This window comes from Microtus oregoni, unplaced genomic scaffold (assembly GCF_018167655.1).
Source record: "Microtus oregoni isolate MIOR12 unplaced genomic scaffold, Mior012 000059F_ref0000304, whole genome shotgun sequence".
NCBI lineage: Eukaryota > Metazoa > Chordata > Mammalia > Rodentia > Cricetidae > Microtus > Microtus oregoni.
The window spans coordinates 9910883-9938059 of NW_024543835.1; the positions used below are offsets into that span (position 1 = coordinate 9910883).

Below are 27177 nucleotides of genomic sequence, written 5' to 3' on the forward strand. Positions count from 1 at the left end.
ATGAACAAATGAATAACAAACTCATACAAAGGAAATCTTTGAATAATCTAATAAAATGAATATTTGGAAAATAAGTATAATAGAAGATATTCAGTGGATTGCAGTATAAGAAAAGGAGAAAGAGGGAGATATGGTGTGTTTTGTAAACCAGAATGCAAAGATGGTGTATATCGGTGTGGAAAGAAACACCACCATAGAGCTGGGATGTACTCAGTCAGAGATAAATGGCAGGAGCTGTCATTCTCTGAGAACAGAGGGCAGGTTCCATAGGACTTGCAGTGAACGTGTATCCTGGAAGTCATGGGCCAGAAGTGCACACTAGAGAAGTCTCAGAGGGTGTTATAATGGTGCAAAGAGCCACAGTGGACAGAATGCCAGTTACTGCATCCTGTTCACTTTTAGGTACCATGGACCTAGATGTAGCAGGCTCCTAAGAGAAAATTAAACCTAAGGCTAACAACTTGATTTTCATTTTCTATTCAGTTTCCGTTTATAGATTTTCTTTAATACTTTTACCTTTAGGGCCTGTTTATTGCCTGAGAATTATGTTGAGAAAATATTTTTAGAGAAAAGGGCTGCCTCAAGTGAGATGAAAAAATATGTGGATGCTAGAGATAAAAATTAGAGCTGAAGTTTAGCACATCTACCTACCGATCAGCCTTTTGAACTTGAGAAAATTTCAATAGTGTTTGATAAGTTCTGTCCTATTGGAATACATGCATTACATACAGACTGTAGACATAGTGACTGGAAAACAAAGTGCAGCATTTGATGAATGACAGTTATTATTCTGAACACAAAAGAAACCTTTGATTACACAAAACAAATCTATGAAACGATATATAAAGCATTCTGAATCAGTCAGACTTTCTTCCTTCCTAGTAAGTACATCTATGTAAATTTTTCTCTGGGAGAGCAGTGATTTCAGGGTTTGGTGGTCATCTCTTGTTAGGTGTACTTGGTGTCAAGACACAAATACTTTAATCAATTCTACATTGAATTCCATCCTTCCTGTCTCTACTTACATTCATGGTTGTTATAACAAAATCAATTAATGTTGGCCATTTGAAAAACAACATGGTTTTATATGGTCAGTTCTTTAATGGAATCTAATTTTCCAAGTTCAAGATGAAAATGATCCAAACAATGGCTTCTTTTACTGTACTTCTCAGATACTTTGGATTGAGAATAGGCACAAATTACCTGCCTTAAAAACAGTGTTGTGTACAGCAGTTGAAAGAGAATTGTGGAAAACTTCCCTTCCTTTCTAGATGGAGCTATCTCTTTGGAGCATTTACACACAGTTTCCAATTGTCAGAGACATTGACACATGGGCCTGTGTGAGTTGCCCTGCACAATTATGGTGACCTTCTATTCCATGATGCAATGGGACTAGAATAAGGACTTTGAAAATAATTGGATTCCAATGATGGTGTAAATGTGGATCCACATTTTGAGATTGTTGTTTATATACTAAAACAGAAAATACAGCTCTCTCACCTTTTTTGTTCTTCCTCTCTCTCTCATATGTCTCACTTCATCCCTTCCTCTTTTTATCCTTCTCTTGTTTGTTCCTTTCTCAATACCCTCTCTCCAAACCCAGATATTACCCTTCTCAAGAACTGGATCTATTTCCACCTTTGTCTTGTACTTCTTGAACTGTGGAAATGAAATATTGTTCAAGTGATGTTCTTGATCTCTAGCATCTATGAGAATTTGCAATAGCAATCAGCACAGTGTTAAAATATTTGGTATTTCAATTCCAACACACCCTGAATGTAGGAAATTTACCTGCCATATTCAGAAGTCCAGATAGTTCACCTTCCAGAAAAAATGAAAACCATCAACCTCTAGGGAATTGTTGCTTTCTACAATGCCTCAACTCCCTTGCTTTTGTAATGTTCTGTGACTTTCCTGGATTGAGGTGACAAATAATCTATACACTTCAAACAGGATACCTACAATACACTGAAATTATTCCACTGGGTTCCAGCTTAGTGGACCAATATATTTATTAGTGATACTTACAGAGATATATGTGAGGGGGTTGTTACAATATCACAGATGACTAAGTCAGATGCATAACCAAAAAGCCCACCCAAGCCTGAGTAATGACTACTTGAAAAACAGTGACTATAATTCCATGCACTATTCCCAGGATGTTCACCTGGTATACTGTCTCCTCCAATAACAGCATGTAACTGCTTATCTAACTTTGGGGAGGGACTTTATAAATCTTGTTTCCTTTACTTACAGAATTTTATGGTTATTTTTCCTCCCTGTTGAACAAAATATTTCCTTTTAGTAGAAGCTGCAATATATACATATATCATACTCAGTCTGTATAGTGTTACCTGTGTGTATATGAACTTTCATTTTTTTTTTTAAAAAAAAAGAGGATGCCAAGAATTTCAAAGAGGGGTTTCATAGGAGTGGGTAGAGTGAGGAAATGGGAAAGGATAAATGATGTAATTGTATTATAATAAAATTAATTAGTGTTTTCTATAAAAAGCGATATTTAATTTGGAGTGGATTTTTTTGGGGGGTAGCTAAACTTCTGCTATATTTCATGGTTCAACACCATTAATCTAAAATACTTTCCATCGAAGTTAACCTTGGCACTACTTTCATCACCATCAAATTTGGACCCTGTCCTTGTAGTTTAACAAAGTTACTACCTGGTTTAGATACACTTCAATAAAAGAGAATTTGGCTGTAGGAGCCCATTCTGAGTGACGGACAGCTGTCTTCATGGACCTACTTCTCAAAGGATTATCCTATGTTTTTTCCTCAGAAAATCTATATATTTAATTGTGTGACTTGTGCAATGTATTCACTTGTACTGGGGTAAACACATGGACTCTGAATGCTTTTGTTACAGGTAGGATTTCATACTGGTACACTCAAAATTCAAAGGGACATTTATGATGCATTGCCTGCTCTAACTTAAACTTTAAATTCTGTGATGCACTATCTGGTCATTGTTCACCAACTCACACTATCTCAACAGGTCCCCTTCTGACGGTCTGGCCTTGATCATCACTCCCCTAGCCTCATGCAACCAATCACGCACTGTCCATTAAATTATAGAGTGTTGACAAAACTTAAATTTCCCCATGCTCTAAATTACCACAATCAGAAAATGGGTAGCTGTATCAATCAACAGTTTTCTCTTATTCCTAATCATTTCTTTTGCATGCCCTTCTTAGGGTTTTCTGTCTTCCTCCTTCTATATAGCTACTGGGAAATTCTAGTCCCTGTGGGCAGTAGACAGTTCTTTGTTGTCATCAACAATAATGTGATGGGGAGGAGCTATCAAAGAGCTGATGCCCAATGAATGACTGGGGAAAATAATGAAATGACAAAGAGACTGGTTATGAGGTTTAAGTATAACAGTTTATTTTCTTAAAGATGTTTAATAAAGTAGTAAAACCAACTTTGGTTCCATTAAAATTACAAATAAAAGGCAAACCCAATAGAGACATGGATGAATTGACCCCTTTACTTTGTTTCACCAATTGTTGCACACCACATTCTGTGAAACTCTTTCCCATGCCATGTTTTCTTACACTTAGATGAACTCTGTGAAGAATTTCCAATGAATTTAAAACCCCAAAGATCTTACTATTAAACTTGACAAAGCACAATAAGTGTGGCAGACATAAGGTTAAGAAGCATTTATGAAACAAATTAATCTTCAGTTGCAAGAATACTAACAATGTAACAAAGAAAGATACTTCTACTTTTCCTATGCATATTCTTAGTGCTGTTCTTCCAACTTATAAACTCCCCACTACTCAGAAGACTGGCTGTCCTTCACAGCACAGTAACAGCTATACTTAAGGGCCAGCTAAGTGTGGGAGGAACTGCTAGGTTGGGCATGGGAGGGAATGCTGGCATGATGGTAATGAGAAGCCTCACCTCTCCTGGCTGCTCTCTCAGCATGGTTACTCAGAGCCTCCTCGTACTGTTGAGGGTAGAAACCAGGCATGACATTTCTTATCTTATTTAAAACATCCAGGACTTTTGTCCTGGTGGCTTCATTGAGCGCCCTGGGACCCCACAGGAACTCATAGCATGGGGGATCAATACCAAGCACCCGGCGGTACTCCACATAATTTTGCTCAACTAGTTCTATGGTGATGAACATACGGGGCTCCCCAAAGATTAAGTGCCTCCTCCCAGGATATAGCCCCTGCATTTGGAGGAATTCCCAGACCTCTTCCTCTGTGACACGGCTGCCTTTCATCATAATCATACCCAGGAGGGTCAGTGTGAGACCTGTCTTTGGTAACTCTTTCCTGCCACCGTGATTTGCCCTAAGTGGGATGGGTAACTTGCTAACAAGAACATAGGACTGAGAGTTATGTGGGTCAACCTTCAACTCCAGACCATAGACCACCTCCAGCTGATAGGTGGCTTTCTCCAGGATGGAGGGGAAATGCACCTTGTACTTCCTGCTGATCAGCTTCAGCATCTCTTCCTCCTTAGGTTGCTCATCCTTCTGGTACTTCTCCAGGAAGTAATGAAGTACCTTGCTGGCCTTCCTGGCAATAGGATCTCTGCGTACAGACTGGATGGCTTCTGCTATAATGCAGACATTTGGACGCCTGGCATCAAAACCTGAAACAGAAACCTCAGCACCACCAACATCGGAAACTGATTGGAACACATCTAACTTAGGAGAGCCATAGGACAGGGCCTCCTGGGACTCTTGAGGAGTGCTGACACCAGGGGAGCTGGGGGCATCTCCCTGGCCAAGAGTAGGGGATTCTGCTTCCTCCTCTTCAGCCGGCTGAGCACCCTGGAGATTCTGCCTCTCTCCCCGAGTCTGCTGCCTTTTGGCTCTGGAGCGGCTCTTGCTCTTGTTGCCCCGAGGCATGATGCTCTGGGTAGGCAGGCTGGAGTTCTGGAAAGAATCTGGGACAGGAGGTGAGAGAGAAAGACACTATGTAAACATTACTAGGTGGAGAAAAACTTCCCTTTAAGGAGGGTCCCCTCTGCTTCTTTTCTCAGGGTACCTTTCTGGATTCAGACCTCTTTCTTATTCCCTTGTTGAATATTCTTCCCAAGAAATCTGTGGAGAGAAATGGAGTTTGTTAGATTACTGCTTGGCAACCGAAATTCTGACTTCCTAGGGTGAGCAAAGGGCTTCCTTTAGCGCCCCAATTTAATCCCCTTAAAACCTCATGTTCATTTCTAACTATGTTTGGATCCCCATTTTGCTCTGTTGGTCTGAAGTTAGTACTGCAATCTTCAACAGTAACACACAGTGGAAATTAAGGCAAGCCTTACTCAAGATGTCTGACACCACCCAGAGGATAGCAAATAAGGCCTGAACTTCTGCAAACCCCACCCACTGTCTCCTTCCTTGGAACAATTTCCCTGAAATTCCACCTCCTTGTTCTCCAAAGGACAAAGAAGGGTAGCATCTTGGCCAGCTCGACCCTCCTATGCCATATAGAGGAACAATTCTTTATTCAGGCCCACATACAGCATGGAGACTCTCTAATTTTCACATCCTGACTTCCCTCTTTTTCCTGTAAACCGCACAACCTCTCATCTAGACTTTTACTCCTTGAGAAGAACGAGGACCATTAATGACAACAGACCCTAACTGCCATAGGCAGGAATACTGGGGAATAGTGCTGAGATCCGGCCTTTGCTCGGCCAGAGTGGGTTGTGAATTTAGGAATCTAGTGGGCTGTCACAGTTTTAACTCATCACCCAAGCCATCACCTGGAAAGATTCTCACTTGAGTAACTGCTGCATGCATGTCATCTCAGAAAAAGGCCCAGTAGTACCGCCAGCAAAGCACAGCAGGCGGCAAAACAGCAAAGCGGAAGTTAAGGCCTTCTACTTCCGCTCCCTGCCTCCACCCTCCGTCGCCCCATATTGAGCGCCCATGGAAGTTAATGCAGTTTTTACGGGAGGAGAAATCCCATAGAAAACACAAATATATTTTTGTTGAGTTTGAGTGAAACTGGGTTTTTACGCTTATGATGTGGGCCAATGGGTCTCAGAAAATAGAATTCCCATCAGAGTCCTGAATAAGAAGATACAGTGATTCCTAGTCCAACACATGTGCTGTGACCCCAATATAAAATATAGCTAACAGTTCAATCCATCTGTTTGAGATTCTGGTTCATGACTGCACTGTCCTTTCCTTTTCCGCTCCCCTCACCTCCTTATCTCTTTTCCTCATTCACCCTGCATTTCATTGTCTTCTTTATTAAAGTTTTCCAGTAGGTTCTCCCTGTGCCAGCTCAAATTCTTAATGGAACTTGTCGAGTCTCAAAGTTGCTTAGAAGTCACTATCTTCTTACCTCTGTGTTCCCAGTACAAGTATTACTTTATATCAGCATCTCTGGCATCACTCATTTTTTTCTTATGAATAACTGTGTTATTTTATATTGGGGCTTTGAAACCAAGTGTTTCTGTTTAATAGAAACTCCTATGGAGCCTAATGAGAACTTAATTTAACAAGTCACCTGCTTCTGCATCTCTGGAGGTGTGAATCAACATTAACTTTCTGATGTTTACTATAGTTGTTGAAAATTTTGTATTTCCAACAGATATAGATAAGGATATTTTTGCTTGTAACCTCATCAAAATTCTACACTTCTCTTGTTCTTTACCATGACATAGTAGTAAACCTATTTTTTTCATTTCTTTCCTTTTTTAAGTACACAGTTTCTTTCAGATTTGCCATTCTCACTCCAATGAGAGGAAGTCACAGTGCTGTAATGATTTGTTCCCCTAATGGATAAAGGTATCGACTGTTTTTCCTTCATTTATTGGCTGTTTATAGTTCTTCATTTGCAATGATAACTCTTTTGTCAGTTTATTGAATATGCATTTTATATTTTGCTATGCATTTTCCAATTCTTTCTATATTAACTGCATTAAACTCAAATAAAACTGGTAAAGATTCTGTGCCATTCTATGTACTTTTTCCTCTGGACGTTTGTTCTTTGGATATGCAACATTTTCATTTCCTGTGAGTTCCACTTGGCAATTTGTTGTAGTATGACCACAGCTTTTGAGTCCAAATATGTAGAAGTTTATTGTCTGTACATATATGTTCAATTATTTTCCATAAATTTCCCTCTAGAAATTTCAACTTTTAATTCCTATATTAATTTCTTGGATCCAGTTTGAGTTGTATTTCACGAAGTATGAGATATGGATATAGATTTTTCATTTTTATTTTTCTTAGTATTTATCTTTATGTGGATATCCAGATTTCCCAGCACTATTTTTAAAGTAGATTTTTTTTAATTATTAATTTCTTTGGCATACAGGTTGAGAATCTGATGCATAAATTCTTATATAATGATAGCGCTATATATACTTTTACTGCTACTCTTGCTTTTATTTATTCTTACCTCTTTTTATTTGCTATTTTTGATGAATGTGAGTGTCCACTGTGGTGTTTCATTGAGTTGTCAATAGTAGAGTTTAAGTCAAATATCTAAGAATTTCAAACACTGTAGTGTATAATATAAATTATCCTTATTAGTGATATTTTGTACATGTACATAATGAAATAGATCATATTCCCTGCCACATTTCTCTGTTCCAATTCTCTCCATCTCTCTCCCAACAAATCTCCCTCCCAACTTCATGTTTTTTCCTTTTAAACTTTTTTGATAAGTCATTAAATACAGTTTTCATTGCCCTTATGTGGATAGGTGAGACCAACTAGCTGAACATGAGAAACACAGTGGCTACACTCTCAAAAGTAATAATGCTCCTGCCTCTGCTAGCTGTCAACATCCAATATCTTCAAGGTAAGGGGTAGGGCCTAAAGAATACTTTCCAGACATATGATGGGACTTCTTCAGGCTTGATCTTGTGCAGATATTGTGAAAGTAACCGTAGCAGCTGTATGTTCATGAGTAAAATAACCATCTCATGTCCATAAGACGGCACTTCGCAGCTGGGTGTTGGCAGTGGCGCAGGCCTTTAATCCCAGCACTCGGGAGGCAGAGGCAGGCTGATCTTTGTGACTTCGAGGCCAGCCTGGTCTACAAGAGCTAGTTCCAGGACAGGCTCCAAAGCTACAAAGAAACCCTGTCTCGAAAAACTAAAACCAAACAAAACAAAACGGTACTTTTCATCACTTTTCTTCAGCATCATCCAGGATCATCCAGTACTTTGAATCTGTCTGACTCCTCTTTCATTATGTTTCCTGAACTTTGATGTGTGGATAATTAAGCTGTCACATGCAGGGATGAGCACTCTGTCCTCAGCACTTGGTCTACTTGTGTGTCTTTTCACTGACTACTGCTCACTGCAGCAGGAACCTTCTCTGAAGAATGTGGAAAACAGCTGGTGTATGGGCATAAGCAGAAATACTTAGAAGGCACTTTGAGAGCATGGCCATTTACAAAATAATAACAGTACGTTCTACCCTAGGCCTATGGCCTCCTCACCCATGAGTTTTTGGCCAAGATTCCATTACCAGGTACTAAATTCGCTTATGTGGTAGAAGATTCTTTTTGTGTGAAGTTTATTTATTTTTATTTTTTATTTATTTTTTATTACTTTATAAATAATACCAACCAAAATTCCCACTTCTTCCCCTCTTCCCACTTTCCTCCCACTCCACACACTCTCTCCCCTACCCCCCTCCAGTCCTAAGAGAGGGCAGGGTACCCTGCCCTGTGGGAAGTCCAAGAACCTCCCCCCTCCATTCAGGCCTAGGAAGGTATGCATCCTAATACACGAGGATCCCAAAATGGCAGTACATGCAGTAAAGACAAATCCCAGAGCCATTATCATTGGCCCCTCAGTCTGCCCCAGTTGTCAACCACATTCAGGGGTCAAGTAATAATTTTCCTTAAAAGTTAAAATACTCAATAAAACTAAAATTAGATATGGGGTATTTGTGTATTATGGAAGTCATCACCAATGTTGTTTAAAATTGTTATTATTAATAAAATAATGAACAAGCTATTTATGTGCAGCCTTAGAATATCAAGCATATAAAAGTCTATTGCTTTTGATTGATAAAAAAAAGGAATTTCTTTTCTTTGTGTGGAGCAGGCCTCAAATTCACTCAGAAAGTGGTCATTTATGTCATTAGTCTTTCCAATATTGTACCAGTAGGCATATCTTTCCTGTAGGGTGGTGTGGCAGCACACAGGGTCTATGCTTTGTTAGACTCAGCAGCCTATATAGCACCTTCTCCCACTATGAAAGCTAGCAGAGAGATGTTTCTTGGTCAGTTGGAGAGAGATTCTCTATTTTTATTATTTTATTTTTGAGATTATAATATAATTACTTCATATCCTCCTTCCCTTTCCTTTCTACAACCCTCTTGTATTTTCCTCCTTGTTCTTTTTCAAATTATGGCCTTTTTTATGTCCTGAAACCAAAGTATGTGGTGGCTTCAACAATAGGTTTTTACCATTTAGTTATGGGAGTAATTAAGGACAACAGCAACAGCCTGTGTTCCTTTAGAGAACTCTGGAGCCTCACTGACAAACACATGTAATCACTATTGGAAAAATACTTTAGTTTTCAGATTATAGACATATGTCCTCTCCATTATTAATGTGACTGGATATTTTTCAAGTTAGCCATTTATTAAAACGTTAGCTTTTGATTTTATTTTCTCTACCAATATCTTGAAATCACTTCTAAATTAATGTGTAACATTTATTGTAGGGATAAGTCCCGCACCTAAGAGGGCGTGTTCGCCTCGGGCTAATGTTTGCCTATAAATTTGGCAAGCATGCTCCCAGCCTTCGCTTCTACTTTCCTGGTATCCGCGGGAACGGTGGTTCTGTAAGTCTATTTCTCCATTAAAGCTGTATATATATTTTTTACAATCTGTCTGCATTCGCTTAAGTCGTTACATTTTGGCGTCCAACCTGGGCTGTTTTGCCCCTGACTCAAGCAGGTAGCCCGCTAGCTAACACAGCACCCTCCCGGGTGCTGTTTTTTAGTTCGTGACTCGGCCCCAGTGCCAAGTCCGAGACACACTCTGCCACACAGGCCCATTCTGCCTGCCTTGGCCAAGTTTGCAGCGGAACCCCACTGCCTGAATTAGCAGAAGCTCAAGTACCTGTGGTTGTGCAACAAAAGCCGCCACAGTGGCAGATTTGGTCTGATACAAAGTGACTTGGCCGGGCGGTGGTGGTGCACACCTTTGATACCAGCACTTGGGAGGCAAAGGCAGGCGGATCTCTGTGAGTTTGAGGCTAGCCAGGTGGTGGTAGCGCACACCTTTAATCCCAGCACTTGGGAGGCAGAGACAGGCAGATCTCTGTGAGTTCGAGGCCAGCCTGGTCTACAAGAGCTAGTTCTAGGACAGGCTCCAAAAACACAGAGACCACCACTGGCAGGAACTGGTCATTGCAGGTAAAAAATTTTTCTTTTATAAATAAAATGTCTGAACACATTAGTATTCAAGAATTTAACAGTTCTTTTAATTGTACCATGTGGGAGATTTTACAAGAGGTGTCTATCACCCCACATCTATGGATCCTTCTGGGATTCGTAGTTTTCATTGGCACTAAATGGTTTGAAAATAGAAATATGATAAAGTCTTTACGAGATGAATCCAGGATTCTTAAGGCAGAGATTGAACGCTTAAAAACAATTGATAATGACAACAATCTTCTCAAGAATCAGTTTGAAGTTCTCCAGGCTGATGTTAAGGAGAAATTCATTACTACTGAAGAGGGAACAGCTGATCTGAATGGTAAGCTTCAGTCCCTTTCTGTAGGAAATGAAACATTAACTGAGAGAATCAAAACTGCTGAATGTGACAATCGGATTTTGTCTAAAGCTTATGACAGATTGACGGAAAGATTGTCAATACAAGAAGGCACGGTTTGTGCCATAAAAATTATGTCCAAAGATGAGATGTTATCTCTAACGAACAAAAATCATACTTTAGAATCCTCAGTGAAGGCTTTGGAACATAATTCTTGACAGGAGATTCAGACATTGCAGAAGGCAATGTTGAATAGAATTTAAAGATTGAAGAATTTCTAAATTCTGATGAAGAAGAGCAAAGGGTAGAAAGGCAAATTTTAACTACATCTGTGGGTAAATCTCTCCAGGACAATTTCCACAAAGCTCTACCTACAGCTCTACCTGCCTTTCCAGTAATAACAACAGAGAAGGTGATTGGTTCCAGAAACCCTAGGGTCATCAAGGAGGATACATGGGAGCCTGTCCGTATGAATGATCTCAAGGAAATAAAACAGGCTGTCATGACTTTTGGGATGCAAGCCTCTTTTGTTAAAGAGATGCTAAGATCTTGGGCCACGACAAGCAGAGGAACCACCTGGGACCGGCTCCAGCTGAGCTCTGCGGTATTTGAGAGTGGACTGCAATTGAAATGGAAATGCTTATTCAGGCAAGAGGCTAGACTTTTAGAACAGCAGGAAAAAGCAAAGGGAATTGACATTTCCCTAGATAAAATTCTAGGTGAAGGGCTCTTTTCCGACCCTCAGGAACAAGCTAATTTGGATGAAAACACACTCTCCATGTGTACTACAGCAGCCTTAAGGGCTTGGGACAGGGTACAAGACCCAGGGCAGAGAATGGAATCATTTGTCAGAGTTAAACAGGGTCAGAGAGAACCCTTTAGTGACTTTTTACAAAGATTAACTAAGGCTGTACAAATAGGGATATCTGACCCAGAAGCAAGATGTATAATGATTGAGTCTTTGGCTTATGAAAATGCAAATGTGGAATGCAAAAGGATTTTGGGGCCTTTAAAGCTCAGATCAGCGCCCTTGGAATAATGGGTCTTGCATACACTCAATTTTGATACATTTGATTATGGCACTGAAGCATGGGTAGAAGAAGCATTTTCCAATGGTAAAAGGAGACACCAGAATACCAAATGTTTTAATTGTGGCAAAATGGGTCATATGAAAAGGAATTGTAGAAAACGGATTTTTTAGAAATAATAATAATAATAATGCATCTTTCAGAAATAATAATAATAATAATGCATCTTCTAGAAATAACAGAAATAGGACTCAGCGTTCAGGTTTATGTAGAAGATATGGAAAAGGCAGACACTGGACGAATGAATGCAGGTCTACAAGAGATAGACAAGGCAAACTGATACAGTCTGGAAACGTGAGAGGGGGGGCCTCATAGGCCCCCATGGCAAACATGGTTCAGTCATTTCCAGTTTCTGCAGAGAACGTGCCTCGTCAGGACAGTTAGGAAGCCCCATACATACTGTTACAAGCAATAATGATCAGAAAGATAAGTTACGTGTGTTTTGGCAAACATCTATAAATGATCAAAGACCTAAACTGAGCGTGTGTGTAAATGGCATTTTTATTACTGGCCTGCTGGTCACAGTTGCTGATGTAAGTATCATTACCCCAGAATCTTGGCATCCGTGCTGGCCTCTTCAGAATGTAAATGTTTAGCTCCTGGGAATTGGAACCCTATCTCGAGTAAGGCAGAGCACAAGATGGGTTGAATGTATAGGGCCAGAGGGTGAAATAGGAAAATTAAGGCCATATGTAGCCAATATCGCAATGAATTTATGGGGTCGTGACCTATTACAAAAAATGGAATACCAAAATTAACATTCCTGCTACTTCTAGAGCCTATATTTCTGAGAATAATATTAAAAGATATTACAAACGGAGAAAACTGGCCATTCGGGCTGTAAAAGAACAAGCAATTGATGTCCCTTCAGAGATACCAACAGCCTTGCCTCTAAAATGGTTGACTGAGAAACCAATATGGACAAAGCAATGGCCTTTAGCTGAGGAAAAGTTACAGGCTTTAGAACAGCTGGTACAAGAACAATTAGATGCTGGACATATAGAAGAATCTACCAGCCCTTGGAATTCTCCTGTATTTGTGGTTAAGAAAAAATCAGGTAAATGGAGAATGGTGACAGATCTCAGGGCCATCTACAAGGTTATTCAACCTATGGGCCCTCTGCAATCTGGAATTCCTTTGCCCTCTTTATTACCAAAAGGATGGCCTCTCATAGTTATTGATTTAAAGGATTGTTTTTTCACTGTACCTTTGCAAAAAGAAGATAGAGAAAAATTTGCCTTCACAGTGCCTACTTATAACAATTCTCAACCTTCGAGGAGGTACCACTGGACCTTCCTCCCCCAGGGTATGTTAAATAGCCCCTCCCTGTGCCAATATTTTGTGAACCAACCATTGCAAATAACACGCAAGAAATTTCCCAAATCTATGGTATACCATTACATGGACGACATCTTGTTATCCGATTCAAACATGGATACTTGGAACAGACTGTTTGAAGAAATAAAGATACTTTTACCTAAATGGGGATTGCAAATCGCTCCTGAAAAGATTCAGAAGGGAGATTCTGTTAATTATTTAGGTTATAAAATAGGTTTGCAAAAAATTAAGACACAATAAGCGCAAATTAGGAGAGATCGCCTATGGACTCTTAATGACTTTCAAAGACTGTTAGGAGACATTTCCAGTCTACGACCAGCTATTGGAATAACACCTGATCTAATAATTCATTTGAACAAAACCTTGGATGGTGATAAAGATTTAAACAGTCTCAGAGAATTAACAGCTGAAGCAGAAAAGGAACTGACAATGATTGAGGAAAAATTACAACAGGCACATGTGGACAGGGTGAATCCAGAGCTCTATTGTATTCTCATCATACTACCATCGAAAATTTCTCCTACAGGAATTTTAATGCAGAGAGATGATATTATTTTGGAATGGATCTTTTTACCACATAAAACAAGTAAGAAACTGAAAGCTATTGTGGAAAAAGTCTCTGAGTTAATTATAAAAGGCAAGCTGAGACTTTGTCAACTAGCAGGCATAGACCCAGCAGAAATTATAGTGCCTTTCACTGCTGATGAACTAAAGAAATTATGGGAAGATAATGAACCATGGCAAAATGCTTGTGCCAAATTTTTGGGAGACATTAATAACAACTATCCAAAAAGCATGAGGCTTAACTTCATAAAGAGAACTTCTTGGATTCTTCCTCGAATCGTCTGTGATGCTCCAATAACTAGAGCCCGTGCATTCTATACTGATGCCAATAAATCAGGGAAGGCAGGTTACAAATCAGAAGACTTGGGTAAGGTGGAACAAAGTCCGTATAATTCTGTCCAGAAGGCAGAATTATATGCCATTCTTATGGTGCTAAGGGATTTTAAAGAACCTATTAATATAGTTACAGATTCACAATATGCAGAAAAAGTTATTTTACATATTGAAACTGCTGAATTTATACCAGATGATACAAAACTAACCTCATTGTTTCTCCAGGTTCAAGATTTGATCAGGAACAGGCTTTGCCCTATGTACATAACACACATCCAATCCCATACGGGTCTGCCAGGTCCTCTAGCACAAGGTAATGCAGAAATTGATCAATTATTGATTGGTAGTGTGCTACAAGCCTCTGAATTTCATAAAAAACATCATGTTAATAGCAAAGATTTGAAGAAAGAGTTTTCTATTACATGGCAACAAGCTAAGGAGATTGTAAAGAAATGCCCTACTTGCCCTTTCTATAACCAAACGCCACTGCCTGCAGGGACTAATCCAAAGGGCACCCAAAGGAATGAAATCTGGCAGATGGATGTGTTGCACTTTGCAGAATTTGGCAAATTAAAATATGTTCATCACACCATTGACACTTATTCAGGCTTTCAGTGGGCAAATGCTTTAAGTTCAGAAAAATCTGATTCAGTAATCACTCATTTATTAGAAGTCATGGCTATCATGGGTATACCTACACAAATAAAGACAGATAATGGTCCTGCTTATGTCTCAAGGAAAATGAAATGTTTTTTTTGATTATTACAATATCAAGCATGTTACAGGTATACCATAGAATCCTACAGGTCAAGCAGTCATAGAAAGATCAAATCGAACTATAAAAGATATGTTGAACAAACATAAAGGGGTGGAAAACACCCCCAGAAATAGGTTACATAATGCTTTGTTAACCTTGAATTTTCTCAACGCTAATGAGAAGGGAACAACGGCTGCAGAAAGACATTGGATAATGGAAAAGTCTACTGAACTAAGTCAACCAGTTTATTTCAAGGATGTGCTGACCTCACAATGGAAGCCAGGATATGTGCCACGTTGGGGAAGGGGTTTTGCTCTTATCTCCACAGGTGAGGAAAAATTGTGGATACCATCAAAATTAATAAAGGTTCAGTTTGAAGAAGAGAAGCCACTTGGAAAAGATAAATAACAATTCTTTCATAAGGATGGCGAGAATACTGATGGTATGAAATACAGATAGGTTGGAGGCAGGGTTCTTTTCTTATCTCCACAGGAAAATTCTCATCTTCAAAGAAATTGAGGGACCCTGAATATTTAATTACTGATGGATGGACACATTTTGTAAGTATTAATTTTTATATATATATGTCTTATTAAACATTTCTTTATAAATATATAGAGCTGGTTTTGAAGTTGGACTCTGGCTCAGTCCCTCTCCAATTCCAAGCCTGTTAGTAAGAGAAAAACCCAGAGTTTCTGGAGTTTCTGTCTCATGTCAAGAGCCATGATATGGGACAGAAAGAAATATGAGTTAAAAAACATCTTTCTTTTCTTCATATCTATCATACATTTCATTGAATATATCTATCATGCCTTTCATTGAATATATATATATATATATATATATATATGTATGTATGTCTATATATGTCTATATGACTAATGTTTTTAAGTTTTTCACAATGAACAATAAGTTTTTCCTGAAGTGACATTTGAAGTTTACAGGAAGAAGATGGAGCCCCACAACAACAACTCTACCTGGTTGTTATGACGTCATGATACTGATAGCGCTACTACAAGACCTGTTTTGGATACCAGCTGCACAAGACGATCCCAACTTGGTTAGCTGAAATGGTGCACATCTTGTACAACATTCTGGCCAGACCTCCACAAAATACTCAGAGACTATTTGCAATTTTAAAAGACATTGATCTTGAAATTTAACCATCATTTTACTTTCACAGGATCCCCCAGAAAGAACGTTGCCCCCATGACAGCTGGAAGTAATTTTAGAGGACGACGTCCCCTCTCCCAGTAAAATTTACCCCTGGATTTAGAGACATCATTTAGGGGTTGGGAGGTTGGGGGAGGAATTTCATAAGCTCAGGGCTCATTTTAAAAAAAAAGAGGGAATGATGGGATAATAGATTTATAATTGTGAGTTACTGCTTTTAGACGAATATATTGGTATTGATTCTTGTATATTGATACAAAGTTAAATTATATTGACTATTGTATGCATGCATGTTTCTATCTCTGTTTAAAACATTTTTTATGTATTGACATATATTGTATTGATAAATATATATTGTATATATTTACCATATTGCAGTGTACATTTCTACCTCTGATTAAGATACTTATATAATGTTTGTGTATTGATATATATTTACCATATTGCAATGTATATTTGTACAGTGTTTATATTTGGAGGTCATTATCCTCATTTGTTACACAGTTGTTTATTGTCTTAGTCTTTAAGTTAGATAGATATTGAGAATTACATAGATAAATAGTCATCTAAGTTTGTCATTTATAATCAGACTAATCAGGTTCTCTAGATATATAGAGATTATACTCAGTTTAGGTAGATAATCTTCAACCTCTTCAAAGAGCTGTAGAAAATGGCCTTTAATCTACCTCAGAGTTTCGTGATAGTGAGACACAATTGCTCCTGGCAACACCGCTCTATTCCCGAGAGAATGTTGAGCACCAAAGACACTCCACCTGGAGCCTTTCTTTTTGGCAGAACTGGCCTTTGGGCAAAGAATTGCCCATACCTCAACCACTGACAGAGATACAGAGCGTGCATCAATGGATAAAACAAGACTGTCATTTCCTGCCAAGACAGGGTAAGATAGTTTTGAAAAGTTCCTTGCCTTTAATAATGGTATGTCAGTTATGTTAGGCCTTAGCCAAAGTTGGTTGACTCAACATTGCAAAGGAGACTTTGGGTGATTGCCCAGGTAGTCAGTTGTCTCTGTCAATTCTTGCACATTTTGAATATATCTTGTTTGTTAAGTAATATTTATTCCCTTCTCAGATCTTTGACGGAGTTGAGGACTATATAATTGTAGTTACTCTCTACATTATTTAGACTCCTTGAGATAGAATGTTTAGCAAAACTTTTGTTCTCAATATTCTTTGTTATATTTATTATTTGTTATTATTGTATATAGTTGTATTTAGTTTAGTTCTGTCTTATTTAGACAAAAAGGGGAGATTTAGGGATAAGTCCCGCCCCTAAGGGGACGTGTTCGCCTCGGGCTAATGTTTGCCTATAAATTTGGCAAGCATGCTCCCAGCCGTTGCTTCTGCTTTCCTGGTCCCCGCAGGAACGGTGATTCTGTAAGTCTATTTTTCCATTAAAGCTGTATATATATTTTTACAGTCTGTCTGCATTCGCTTACGTCGTTACAATTTATTTATTCTACTTGGAAATTATTTTATATTTCGTTTTTGCTGATTTTCTAAAATAAGAAGTGTGCATCCTCAGATTAGATAGCTTATGCTTTCCAGTGTTGCAAATATTCCTTCAATCACTACCTTTATTGCAACTCAAATACTTTGATGCATTTATTTTCATCCCATGCTCCTTAACATGATTTTAAAAACATTCTGTCAATACTCTTTAGACCTATATATTCTTTAGAAGTATGTTATGAACTCTCCAATATTTTATCAATTTCAAGTTCAATGCCATTATATTCTTAGACCAAATATTTTATGATTTCTGCTCCCCTAAATTTTATTTTATTAAAAATGTACAATGTCATATTTGCATATTTATTTTCCTGCTGATCTTGCTTTTTTGTATAAAGTATTCTATAATAGTCACTCATAACTTAATAATTGATGGTAATTTTCAGCTACAGTTATAAGAATGGATTCTTTACCATGACTGATTTTAGCTAATGTTTGCCTTTTCAGTGTATAAACAGTAAGGATTGTTATAGCTTCTTGAGTAAATAACCCCTGTATCGTTATATTGTGCTCCTTATTTATGATAATTTTCCTTGAACTCTGATCTGCTTTTTTGTAGATAAATGCAAATACTGATGCTATGGTTTTATGTTTGTTTGGTTTTTGATTTTTCAAGACAGAGTTTCTATGTAGCTTTGGAGCCTCTCCTGGAACTAGCTTTGTAGTCCAGGCTGGACTTGAACTCACAAAGATTCACCTGTCTCTGCCTCCCATGTGTAAGGATTAACGGCATGTGCTACCACTATGTTTTTTGGAATGATATTTTTTACCATTTCTTTATTTTCATTCTAATTTTATCTTTATATATAAGGTAACTTTCTTGTAGCCAACATACATTTGGCATTGTTCAGTTTAATCTTTTTTTTCCCCTTTCATTACTTAAATCTTGGTTGGTATATTTAGGCCACTTCTGGCATTTAAGATTTCATTTTTTTCTCTCCAGCGATTAATAATATCACTTTTATACTTTTAGTTCCAAAGATATTGATGAAAAGCCATACTTCTTTTTGTTTTACTTGCCTTGGTGTGTCTTTTTGTTCTTTTTCTATAAATGAAGTTTTTTTGTACATGGGACTGTAGATTGAATGTTTCTTGTTTCCTTTTAATACGCTATGTCTTTTAATTCTTATACATCTCTGCTTACTGTACCCCTTAATTTTGCTTGTTATCTACTTTTTCCATTATAATCCTTAGAGTATTAATCATATATATTTTACTTCCTACTCTAATAATTCCAATTTATTGTATATATGAATTTGCCATTAGTGCTTTATTTATTGCTTCAAACAATATTTTGTCTCCCGGTATGCTTTGCTGGGTTGTATTTAGAGTTGTTTATAATGTATTAGTAGTAATTAAGTTAATTAGATGATTAGTGTGAAGTATTGTAATTTTCCTTCATGGAAGGCCGTGTTTAGTGAGCTATATAGAGGTAATAGAGGCCTCTAATGATATTTAGTTTTATGTTCCTTTTTTTTCTTAGCTATGCAGTTCTTTTTGAAGTGATGTTCTGTTATTAAAGAGGACACCTCTTGGTATGTTAGAAAGGTGTGAGGTGAGGAGAAGCATTGTAGAACCCTATGATTGGGCTTGAGAGTCTCAGTGAGCCTCTGCCACTGGCTAATTCTCAAAGGCTTCTCGAGGGTTTCTATTTTTTTCCCTTTAGATGAAAGTCAGGTGGGTGTGCCATGTCATCTTTCACTTCTCTATCTGGAAGAAGGGTCTGTAATTTCCTATTCTCCTTCCTGAGGAATCATTTTGGCTGTACTAAAATATGTGACACACAGGCTCTGATGAACAGCTTCTTTTCCAGCAGGCTTTATTTTGAAGAACAGAATACACATTCATGACAGTAGCCTTTGAAAATTCTCTCTCTGCTTTTACTACAAAGACATCTTTATCCAATATTCAATCTACATTGTGAAAAAATATCAGAATTCTTGGAGTTAAAACTGACATTAGTATATGGACCACTATATGCTGAGCAACACTTGGTGTAGGAGGTCCTTCTGCATTTGTGTTGATTTCATTGGTTGAATAAAGAAGCTGCCTTGGCCTTTTGATAGGGCAGCCCTTAGGTGAGTGGAGTAGACAGAACAGAATTCTGGGAGGAAGAAGGCAAACAGAGAGCCACCGACCATGAAGCTGCCAGGTCAGACATGCTGAATCTTTCCTGGTAAGCCACGGCCTCATGGTGACATACAAATTATTAGAAATGGGTTGGATCAAGTTGTGAGAGCCAATAAGAGGATAGAGCTAATGGGCCAGGCAGTATTTAGATGAATACAGTTTCTGTGTAATTACTTTGGGCAAAAACTAGCCAGGTGGCCGGGACAACAAGCAGTCCACCAGTCCACGTGTAAACCAGTCAGGTTGCAGGAAGCAGCCTTCCACTCTTCTTTACAACAAACACAGAAGCTCTTAACTCTCAAACTAGCCTGTAATCAGGGCCAAGCATTTACCCTGATGTTGCCGGTAACAGTGACCTGTCTTTTTTTTTTTTTTGCCCTCTGTCACAGATGGTTGTGATTCTCTCTGCCTTTAATATATTTGTCAAAGTTTCATGGTCCATAGTTTTCCTGTGATCTTGCTTCTCTCTGATCGTAGCGGGAAATTGCTGATTTTGAGTTTATTAGCACATTTCTTGGAGTGACAACCTCTATCTATTTATATAATTTTGTATGGAAATTAAAAGCCACCATAAAATTCACTTGTAAATTCACTCTGTTGTCAGGATTGGTTTGTTATTGTGTAGTAGATTGTTTCATTTTGTTCAAAAAATATCAACAGTTTTTAAACACAAATTGCAATTGTGTTATATTTACCTCTCCAAAGATTATTTACAACATGGTAGCTCTATACTTTAACACAAGCCTGATAGCAAGAATTAGTTGGAGACAACACGATATCTTTCATAATATACGTTGTTTAGAAACTGTTGTTCTGCATTTAGTATATAATATGTTAGTATCAAATGATAGACCATTAGCTTTGTCATAATCTTCTTGTAATCAAACTAACTTCTTTGGGACAGAAGGTTACATGTCCTGACCACCACCTGGTGGTTAGGATCTTTGAGGGTTTATAGCATACTTTCAGTCATATTTTGTCTTTCAAACTTTTATGAATTTCTAGAGCTATACATTTCAAAAGACAATTACCATTTCAAAAATTCTTCTCATCCCATGTTACTTTGCAATAACTGGTAAATATTCAAATATTTTTATCTCTACCATGTGCACCTGATGATGAGGCTCTTAAGAAATAGGTGTTAAGTCTCTGCTCACTTGGAAAATCATACCTTTGTCTGTACTCTGAAACAAGAATGGAATCAAATTCTCTAGGATAATTGTTATAAATATGCTTCTATGTATACAGATGTAATTGGAGCTATAAAACTTAATTAAACCACATTAAGTTTTAAACAATTTTTGAGAATTTCTTATTTGAATGTTATATTTCTATAATTTCTCCCTCCATTTCTTCCATCTAATCCCAATTAGTTTCCACCACTCCTAATATTTATGGCCTGTTATTCTTAAGCATTATTGTTTATGTATATGCATATATCTATAAATTTATAAGTACAATCTACTGAGTTGATTCAGTGTGTGTGTGTGTGTGTGTGTGTGTGTGTGTGTCTGACTACTTAGGATTGGACAATTTATCAGAGGGATAATCCTTGGAAAATACTAATTCGCTCTCATTAAGTACTGATTAATAACTTGTAGCCCATCATCTAGGCATAGAGCCTTATGAGATCACCCCTATACATTGTGCATGCTGGCAAGTCAATTGGTATTGTTATTTTGCAAGTTCATGTGTAGGCAACCAAATAGTTGGTATTTCATTATTGTAGTGTCACTGCCATATATAGAGACACTTTCCCTAGTCCTCTAGGTCTTACAATATTTTCACACTCTCTCCTGTGATGTTCACTGAGTCTTCTTAAAGGTAGGGATGATGTTGTAGGTGGATATAATGTGGCTGAGAACTTACTTTATAGTCAGTTGTTCTCTTTGATTTGAACGATTGTGACCTTTGGTAAAAGATGTTTCTTTGGTGAGGGAAGAAAGCTACACTTACTTCTAAAGACTTTGGAATCTTTTTGTTGTTATTTTTGTGACAGGGAATTTTTGTGTAATTCTGGCTGTCCTGGAACTAGGTCTGTAGACCAGTCTGGCCTCAAACTCACAGAGATCCACCTGCCTCTGCCTCCTGAGTTTTGGGATTAAAAGAATGCACCTCCACTGAATCTGGAATCTTAATGAGCAAAGACTGCGATATCCTAGATAAAATGTCAAGGCCTGACTATTAGCATTGTACCTACTGACCAGGGTATGAGCTCCACACTCTCTGTCTTCTGTCACTTTTAGTGGAATGTAGCACAAGCTTGCAAGAAAATCTGTAAAGAAATCAGTGACCAACTTTCATTTGTTCCTGTTATCAAGGATAATATGTATTTTTCCAAAAATTATCACAAATGCTTAGAGTAAAACATGAGCCAGTAAGCATTGCTACTGGCAGAATAATTCTTTCCCTCTGAACTCAGGTTGAAATGCCAGCCCCTGATTTAATGGAGTCTAATGGAAAGTGTTTTGAAAGCATTCACGTCTTGAGTACCTAGTTCTCATCAATAAAACTAATGTATAAAAGAACACAAGAGAGGGGGTTTTCTAACTCTCTCCTGACATATGGGAATGGCCTGAGAACAGATTCTTCACAAATTGAATCAGTGATTTCAACCTACATGGGAAGTAAGAGAGGTCTATGGTTCTTTGATATCATACTTGTCGTCCTCCTAAAATAATATTGTTTGAATTTTAAACCATCCATTTTTATCTAATTTATTAAGATTAAATTTCTCCTAAATTATGGAATAAGCTTCTTAATTTGAAACTATAGATATTTTTACATAACAGCAAACTGAAAAAAATTAAAAGTAAGGATTGAACATCTTTTATTTATATCCATTTCTGAACAAAATAACTTTGCTGTTATATTATTTTAATTTACAGCAAAAGACTATCTACATCACTTTTAAATACAAAATCACATCAAATATTTGACAATTAGGTTTTTGAAAACTCCTTAGCCCTTACTCTTAAATAATACTAGTAATGAGTGTGTACTTAATCGGGTGATGAATATAATATGACCAGATGCTATTTGTATTGGCTAGATTTTTGCCAATGTGGTATAAGTTAGAGTCATTTGGAAAGATGGTATTGCAAATGAGGAAGTGCCGCCATCATATTGGTATATGGGCAAGCCTGTGGTATGATTTTTTTAAACAATACTTTATTTTACATATCATTCCCTGTTCCCTCTCCCTCCCGCTTCCTGCTCCCCCACCTTACCCCAACTTCCCATAGGGAGTCAACAAAGTTTGTCATATCACTTGAGGCAGGACCAAAGCCCTACCCCCTATATCTAAGCTGAGCAAGGTATCCTTTCTTAGGGAGTGGGCACCAAAAAGCCAGTTTATGCACTAGGGATAAATACAATCACACTGACCATGGCCCCACAAAGTGCCCAAGCCATACAACTGTCACTGACATTCAGAGGGTCTACTTTGGTATTCTTAAGGAAGATTTCCAAATTTTGTGTTCAGTTATTTCCTACTGTATTCACACATGTTAAACATAGTTTTTAGCACATTACTGGAAAATGTATAATTCAAATACGATCCAATTGTGTGCTTTTATACTGTTTCTCTGTTTTCATTGTTCTATCTTTCTTAAAATTTTTATAAGACAGACCTTCTTCGCTGTATCATTTCTAGATTACAAGTCAGTGACTGGTTTTATGGTGGAACTTGGCATTCAGAGTCCTTATTAACTGATTTTTTTAAAAATAGGGTATACAGTAAAAGCTACTTTCCTTGCCTCAAGTTGTTTTCATGAGTTCGTTCATGGTGGAGAGGGTGATCATTATGAAATGGAGAATAATGTGCATGCCAGTTATTGCCTGGGAGAAGGCTGGGAAACTGAATTTCTCACACAGAAAGAAGTTGTGTACCTTTCATATTCTGTGGACTACTCAGTCACTAATATCTGAAAAAAAAAATTCCCGATATCCGTCAGTATAGAAAATGGGACAAAAATAGGATCTGTTTTATGTTGTGATGTTTGTGGTCCCTTCAGTTTCCATCTCATGCAGAACTCCCTTGCTTTTGACTAAAGAGCCTCTTGAAACCCTGGGATCTCTGAGCTTTGACCGATTGTATCTTTTACCAAGAATGGGTCAGGGGTCTAGTCTAGATGTGGGTGAGGAACCTGAACAAAAAGCATACTCCTAAACAGAGATAATGAGTTGTCACCAATCATTATTTTCTTTGTGTATTATTCAGGCTTCGTTTCCGTACATTTCCTGTTCAGAAAATATTACCATCTTACAAGGATGAACAGGACTCAGTGATGATGTGAGACCCTGCACTTGTGAACGTAAGTGTATTATTGAATAAGTTAGAGCAGGGACTATAATACTTTGACTCTTTTCATCATCATTTGTATCCTATGGTCTCCTCTTATTGTATTGATCTAGTAAAAACTTCAAGTACTATGTTCATCAGGAATGGAGAGAGTTAACTCCTTTTTTAAAATGCTGATTTTGATGGAAATACGTTGAGTTTTCTTTGGTAAGACACCCCTCTCTTCCTCTTTCTCCCTCCTTCCTTTTCTCCTCCTTTTCTCTCCCTTGCTTACTTCGAATCCAACCGTTGGGCTTGTGAAAGACAGCACTAACACTGAGCTACATCCTAAGCCATTCTTCTTGTTTCCAATCCTTCCTTCATATTTGAAATGGTTTTATTATTTTGAATTTAATTTTTATATAAATCAGTTGTACCATTTTCCCGGGATTAATCAGACACAGTGATGATAACGGATAAATTAATAGCATGAAGAGAAATAAAAAAGAAAATGGCAAACATTTTCCACAGAATAAAGTGTAGGAAAGGTGTGGAGAAAATGTAATAGTAGATAATGTGAGGCTTGCTGTGTGTTCACATGCAAATCAGAGTGAAATGCAGAAGAGTTACAGAATTTACTCATTTCGAAAATAAATGAGCAACAAAGCTGATTTTCTGATGTTGAATGGGTAAGGCACAAAAATAAAGTGCAGATAAAAGGCCTTGAAGCTCTAAAATTATAGTCAATTGTCTAAAAACAACAAATAATATAAGATTTTCAGAAGGGTTATAAAAAATGACAGATTGTATATTACAATAATGCCAAATAATGCCAGCTGTTAACACAGCAGGAATGTGAACCTGTTTAAATGTAAGGTAGGGATGTGGAAATTTTCTAGGTAAGATCATATACTGGAAGTACAAATCTGTGAAAGAAATCAGGATAATATATAACAGTCTCAGTTCCTGCAAGATGAATAAAACTACACACAAATTTAGTCACTAGAAGAAAAGGTGAATGATACATAAACGAGTGCTTGGTTTCACCCTGCCTGTGTTCTTAATTAGGAACCCTTGGGGAATTGACCCCTCACCCCACAGCTACTTGCATTGTAGAAACAAGTAGCTGAATGACCAAGGATTGAGCCTATGAGTAGAATTGCATCTAATAAGATGTAACTTAAAGTAATATGTAAATTAAATGGAATGAAGTTTAGCAAATACTGATATTGAGTGAGTTATAGCTATCATATAATTGTTGTATTATTTATTTTGGAAATTTCATTAATTTTGAGAATATTCATTTATATCTTTTGTTTATTGCTTCATTTATTTATTTATTTATTTTAGCTATTGAGATTGGCATTTATTAGTTGTATTAACCTTTGAAGCACATATGTGGTAAAATAGTCTGTTTCTGTGTCTGCACAGGCTGCCCTTGGGTTTCTTTTTTTAATTTATTTATTTATTAAAGATTTCTGTCTTTTCCCCGCCACCGCCTCCCATTTCCTTTCCCCTTCCCCAATTAAGTACCCCCCTCCTCAGCCCAAAGAGCAGATACCATCTTACACCTGTCAGAATGGCTAAAATAAAAAACACCAATGATAGCTTTTGTTGGAGAGGTTGTGGAGAAAGGGGTACACTCATCCATTGCTGGTGGGAATGCAAACTTGTGCAACCACTTTGAAAAGCAGTGTGGCGGTTTCTCAGGAAATTCGGGATCAACTTACCCCTGGACCCAGCAATACCACTCTTGGGAATATACCCAAGAGAGGCCTTATCATACAACAAAAATATATGCTCTACGATGTTCATAGCAGCATTGTTTGTAATAGCCAGAACCTGGAAACAACCTAGATGCCCTTCAATGGAAGAATGGATGAAGAAAGTATGGAATATATACATATTAGAGTACTGCTCAGCAGTAAAATCAAGGGCTTCTTGAATTTTGCATGCAAATGGATGGAAATAGAAAACACTATCCTGAGTGAGGTAAGCCAGACCCAAAAAGAGGAGCATGGGATGTACTCACCCATATTTGGTTTCTAGCCATAAACAAAGGACATTGAGCCTATAATTAGTTATCCTAGAGAAGCTAAATAAGGAGAACCCAAAGAAATACATATAGGCATCCTCCTGAATATTAACCTTCATCAGGTGATGAAAGGAGCCAGAGACAGAGACCCACATTGGAGCACCGGACAGAAATCTCAAGGTCCAAATCAGGAGCAGAAGGAGAGAGAGCACGAGCAAGGTACTCAGGACCGCGAGGGGTGCACCCACACACTTAGACAATGCGGATGTTCTATTGGGAAATCATCAAGGCCAGCTGGCCTGGGTCTGAAAAAGCCTGGGATAAAACCGGACTCTCTGAACATAGCGGACAATGAGGACTACTGAGAACTCAAGAACAATGGCAATGGGTTTCTGATCCTACAGCACGTACTGGCTTTGTGGGAGCCTAGGCAGTTTGGATGCTCACCTTACTAGATATGGATGGAGGTGGGGGTTCCTTGGACTATTGCTTTATTTTTTAAAGACTATGTAATTGATAATATGTAATATATTATGACTACTTTTTAATGAATTTATTTATTTACGTATTTTACATCACAGCCACAGTTTCCCCTCCCTCCTCTCCTGCCAGTCCCTCCCACCCACTCCATCTGTGCTCACCCTCCTTCAATTCCCTCTCACTTTGTTTCTGTTTAAGAAAGGGTATGTCTCCCATGAGTATCCATAAAACATGACATTTCAAGTTGCAGTAACACTAAGGACCTACCCTTATAATAAGGCTGGGCAAGGTGAACGAGTATGAGGAGTTGAATATATTTGCATTGACTTTGTTGAACTCCTAGACAAAAACCATCCATGAGGGCAAAGATTCTCTTGAAAAAAATTCAGGAACTGGCTCTTTGCACTTGCTGCTTACCACCTTTAATATGGCAGTCTGCACATAAAAAAAAAAAACTTTCTTCTTATGTTTCTCTAAGAAACTGTACCAAGGCACTGTCCTTTCTGATGTGGGCTGTTAGTGTAGGTTGAGTGTAGGCTGTTGACTGGGAGAAACCTAAATATTTTCCTCAGCACCCTTCTCAGAAACCTGGGTACCTACATGAGGACCACCAGTACCTATTTCACAATTTAGCTTGAAACACCAGTATCAGGAAAGCAATAGACACAGATTCCCAAGGTTCTTGGGAAGTCAGGTATTGAGAGATCTAAGTGGACCACCTTGCCCAAAAGGAAGGAAC

The 27177-nt window shown here is 37.9% G+C and overlaps 1 protein-coding gene across 1 annotated transcript; it reads right to left on the minus strand.

Moving 5' to 3' along the window:
* Window positions 1-3850: 3850 nt before the first annotated feature.
* Window positions 3851-4882, minus strand: LOC121439016 (melanoma-associated antigen B17-like). Its single transcript, XM_041639509.1, has one exon. The coding sequence runs from the start codon at window positions 4880-4882 to the stop codon at window positions 3851-3853; it is 1032 nt and encodes a 343-aa protein (XP_041495443.1).
* Between the last annotated feature and the right edge of the window lie 22295 nt (window positions 4883-27177).

What these genes read in the sequence shown, in the direction of transcription:
- LOC121439016 (XM_041639509.1), bottom strand. Translation starts at nt 4,882, where the DNA reads ATGCCTCGGGGCAACAAGAGCAAGAGCCGCTCCAGAGCCAAAAGGCAG.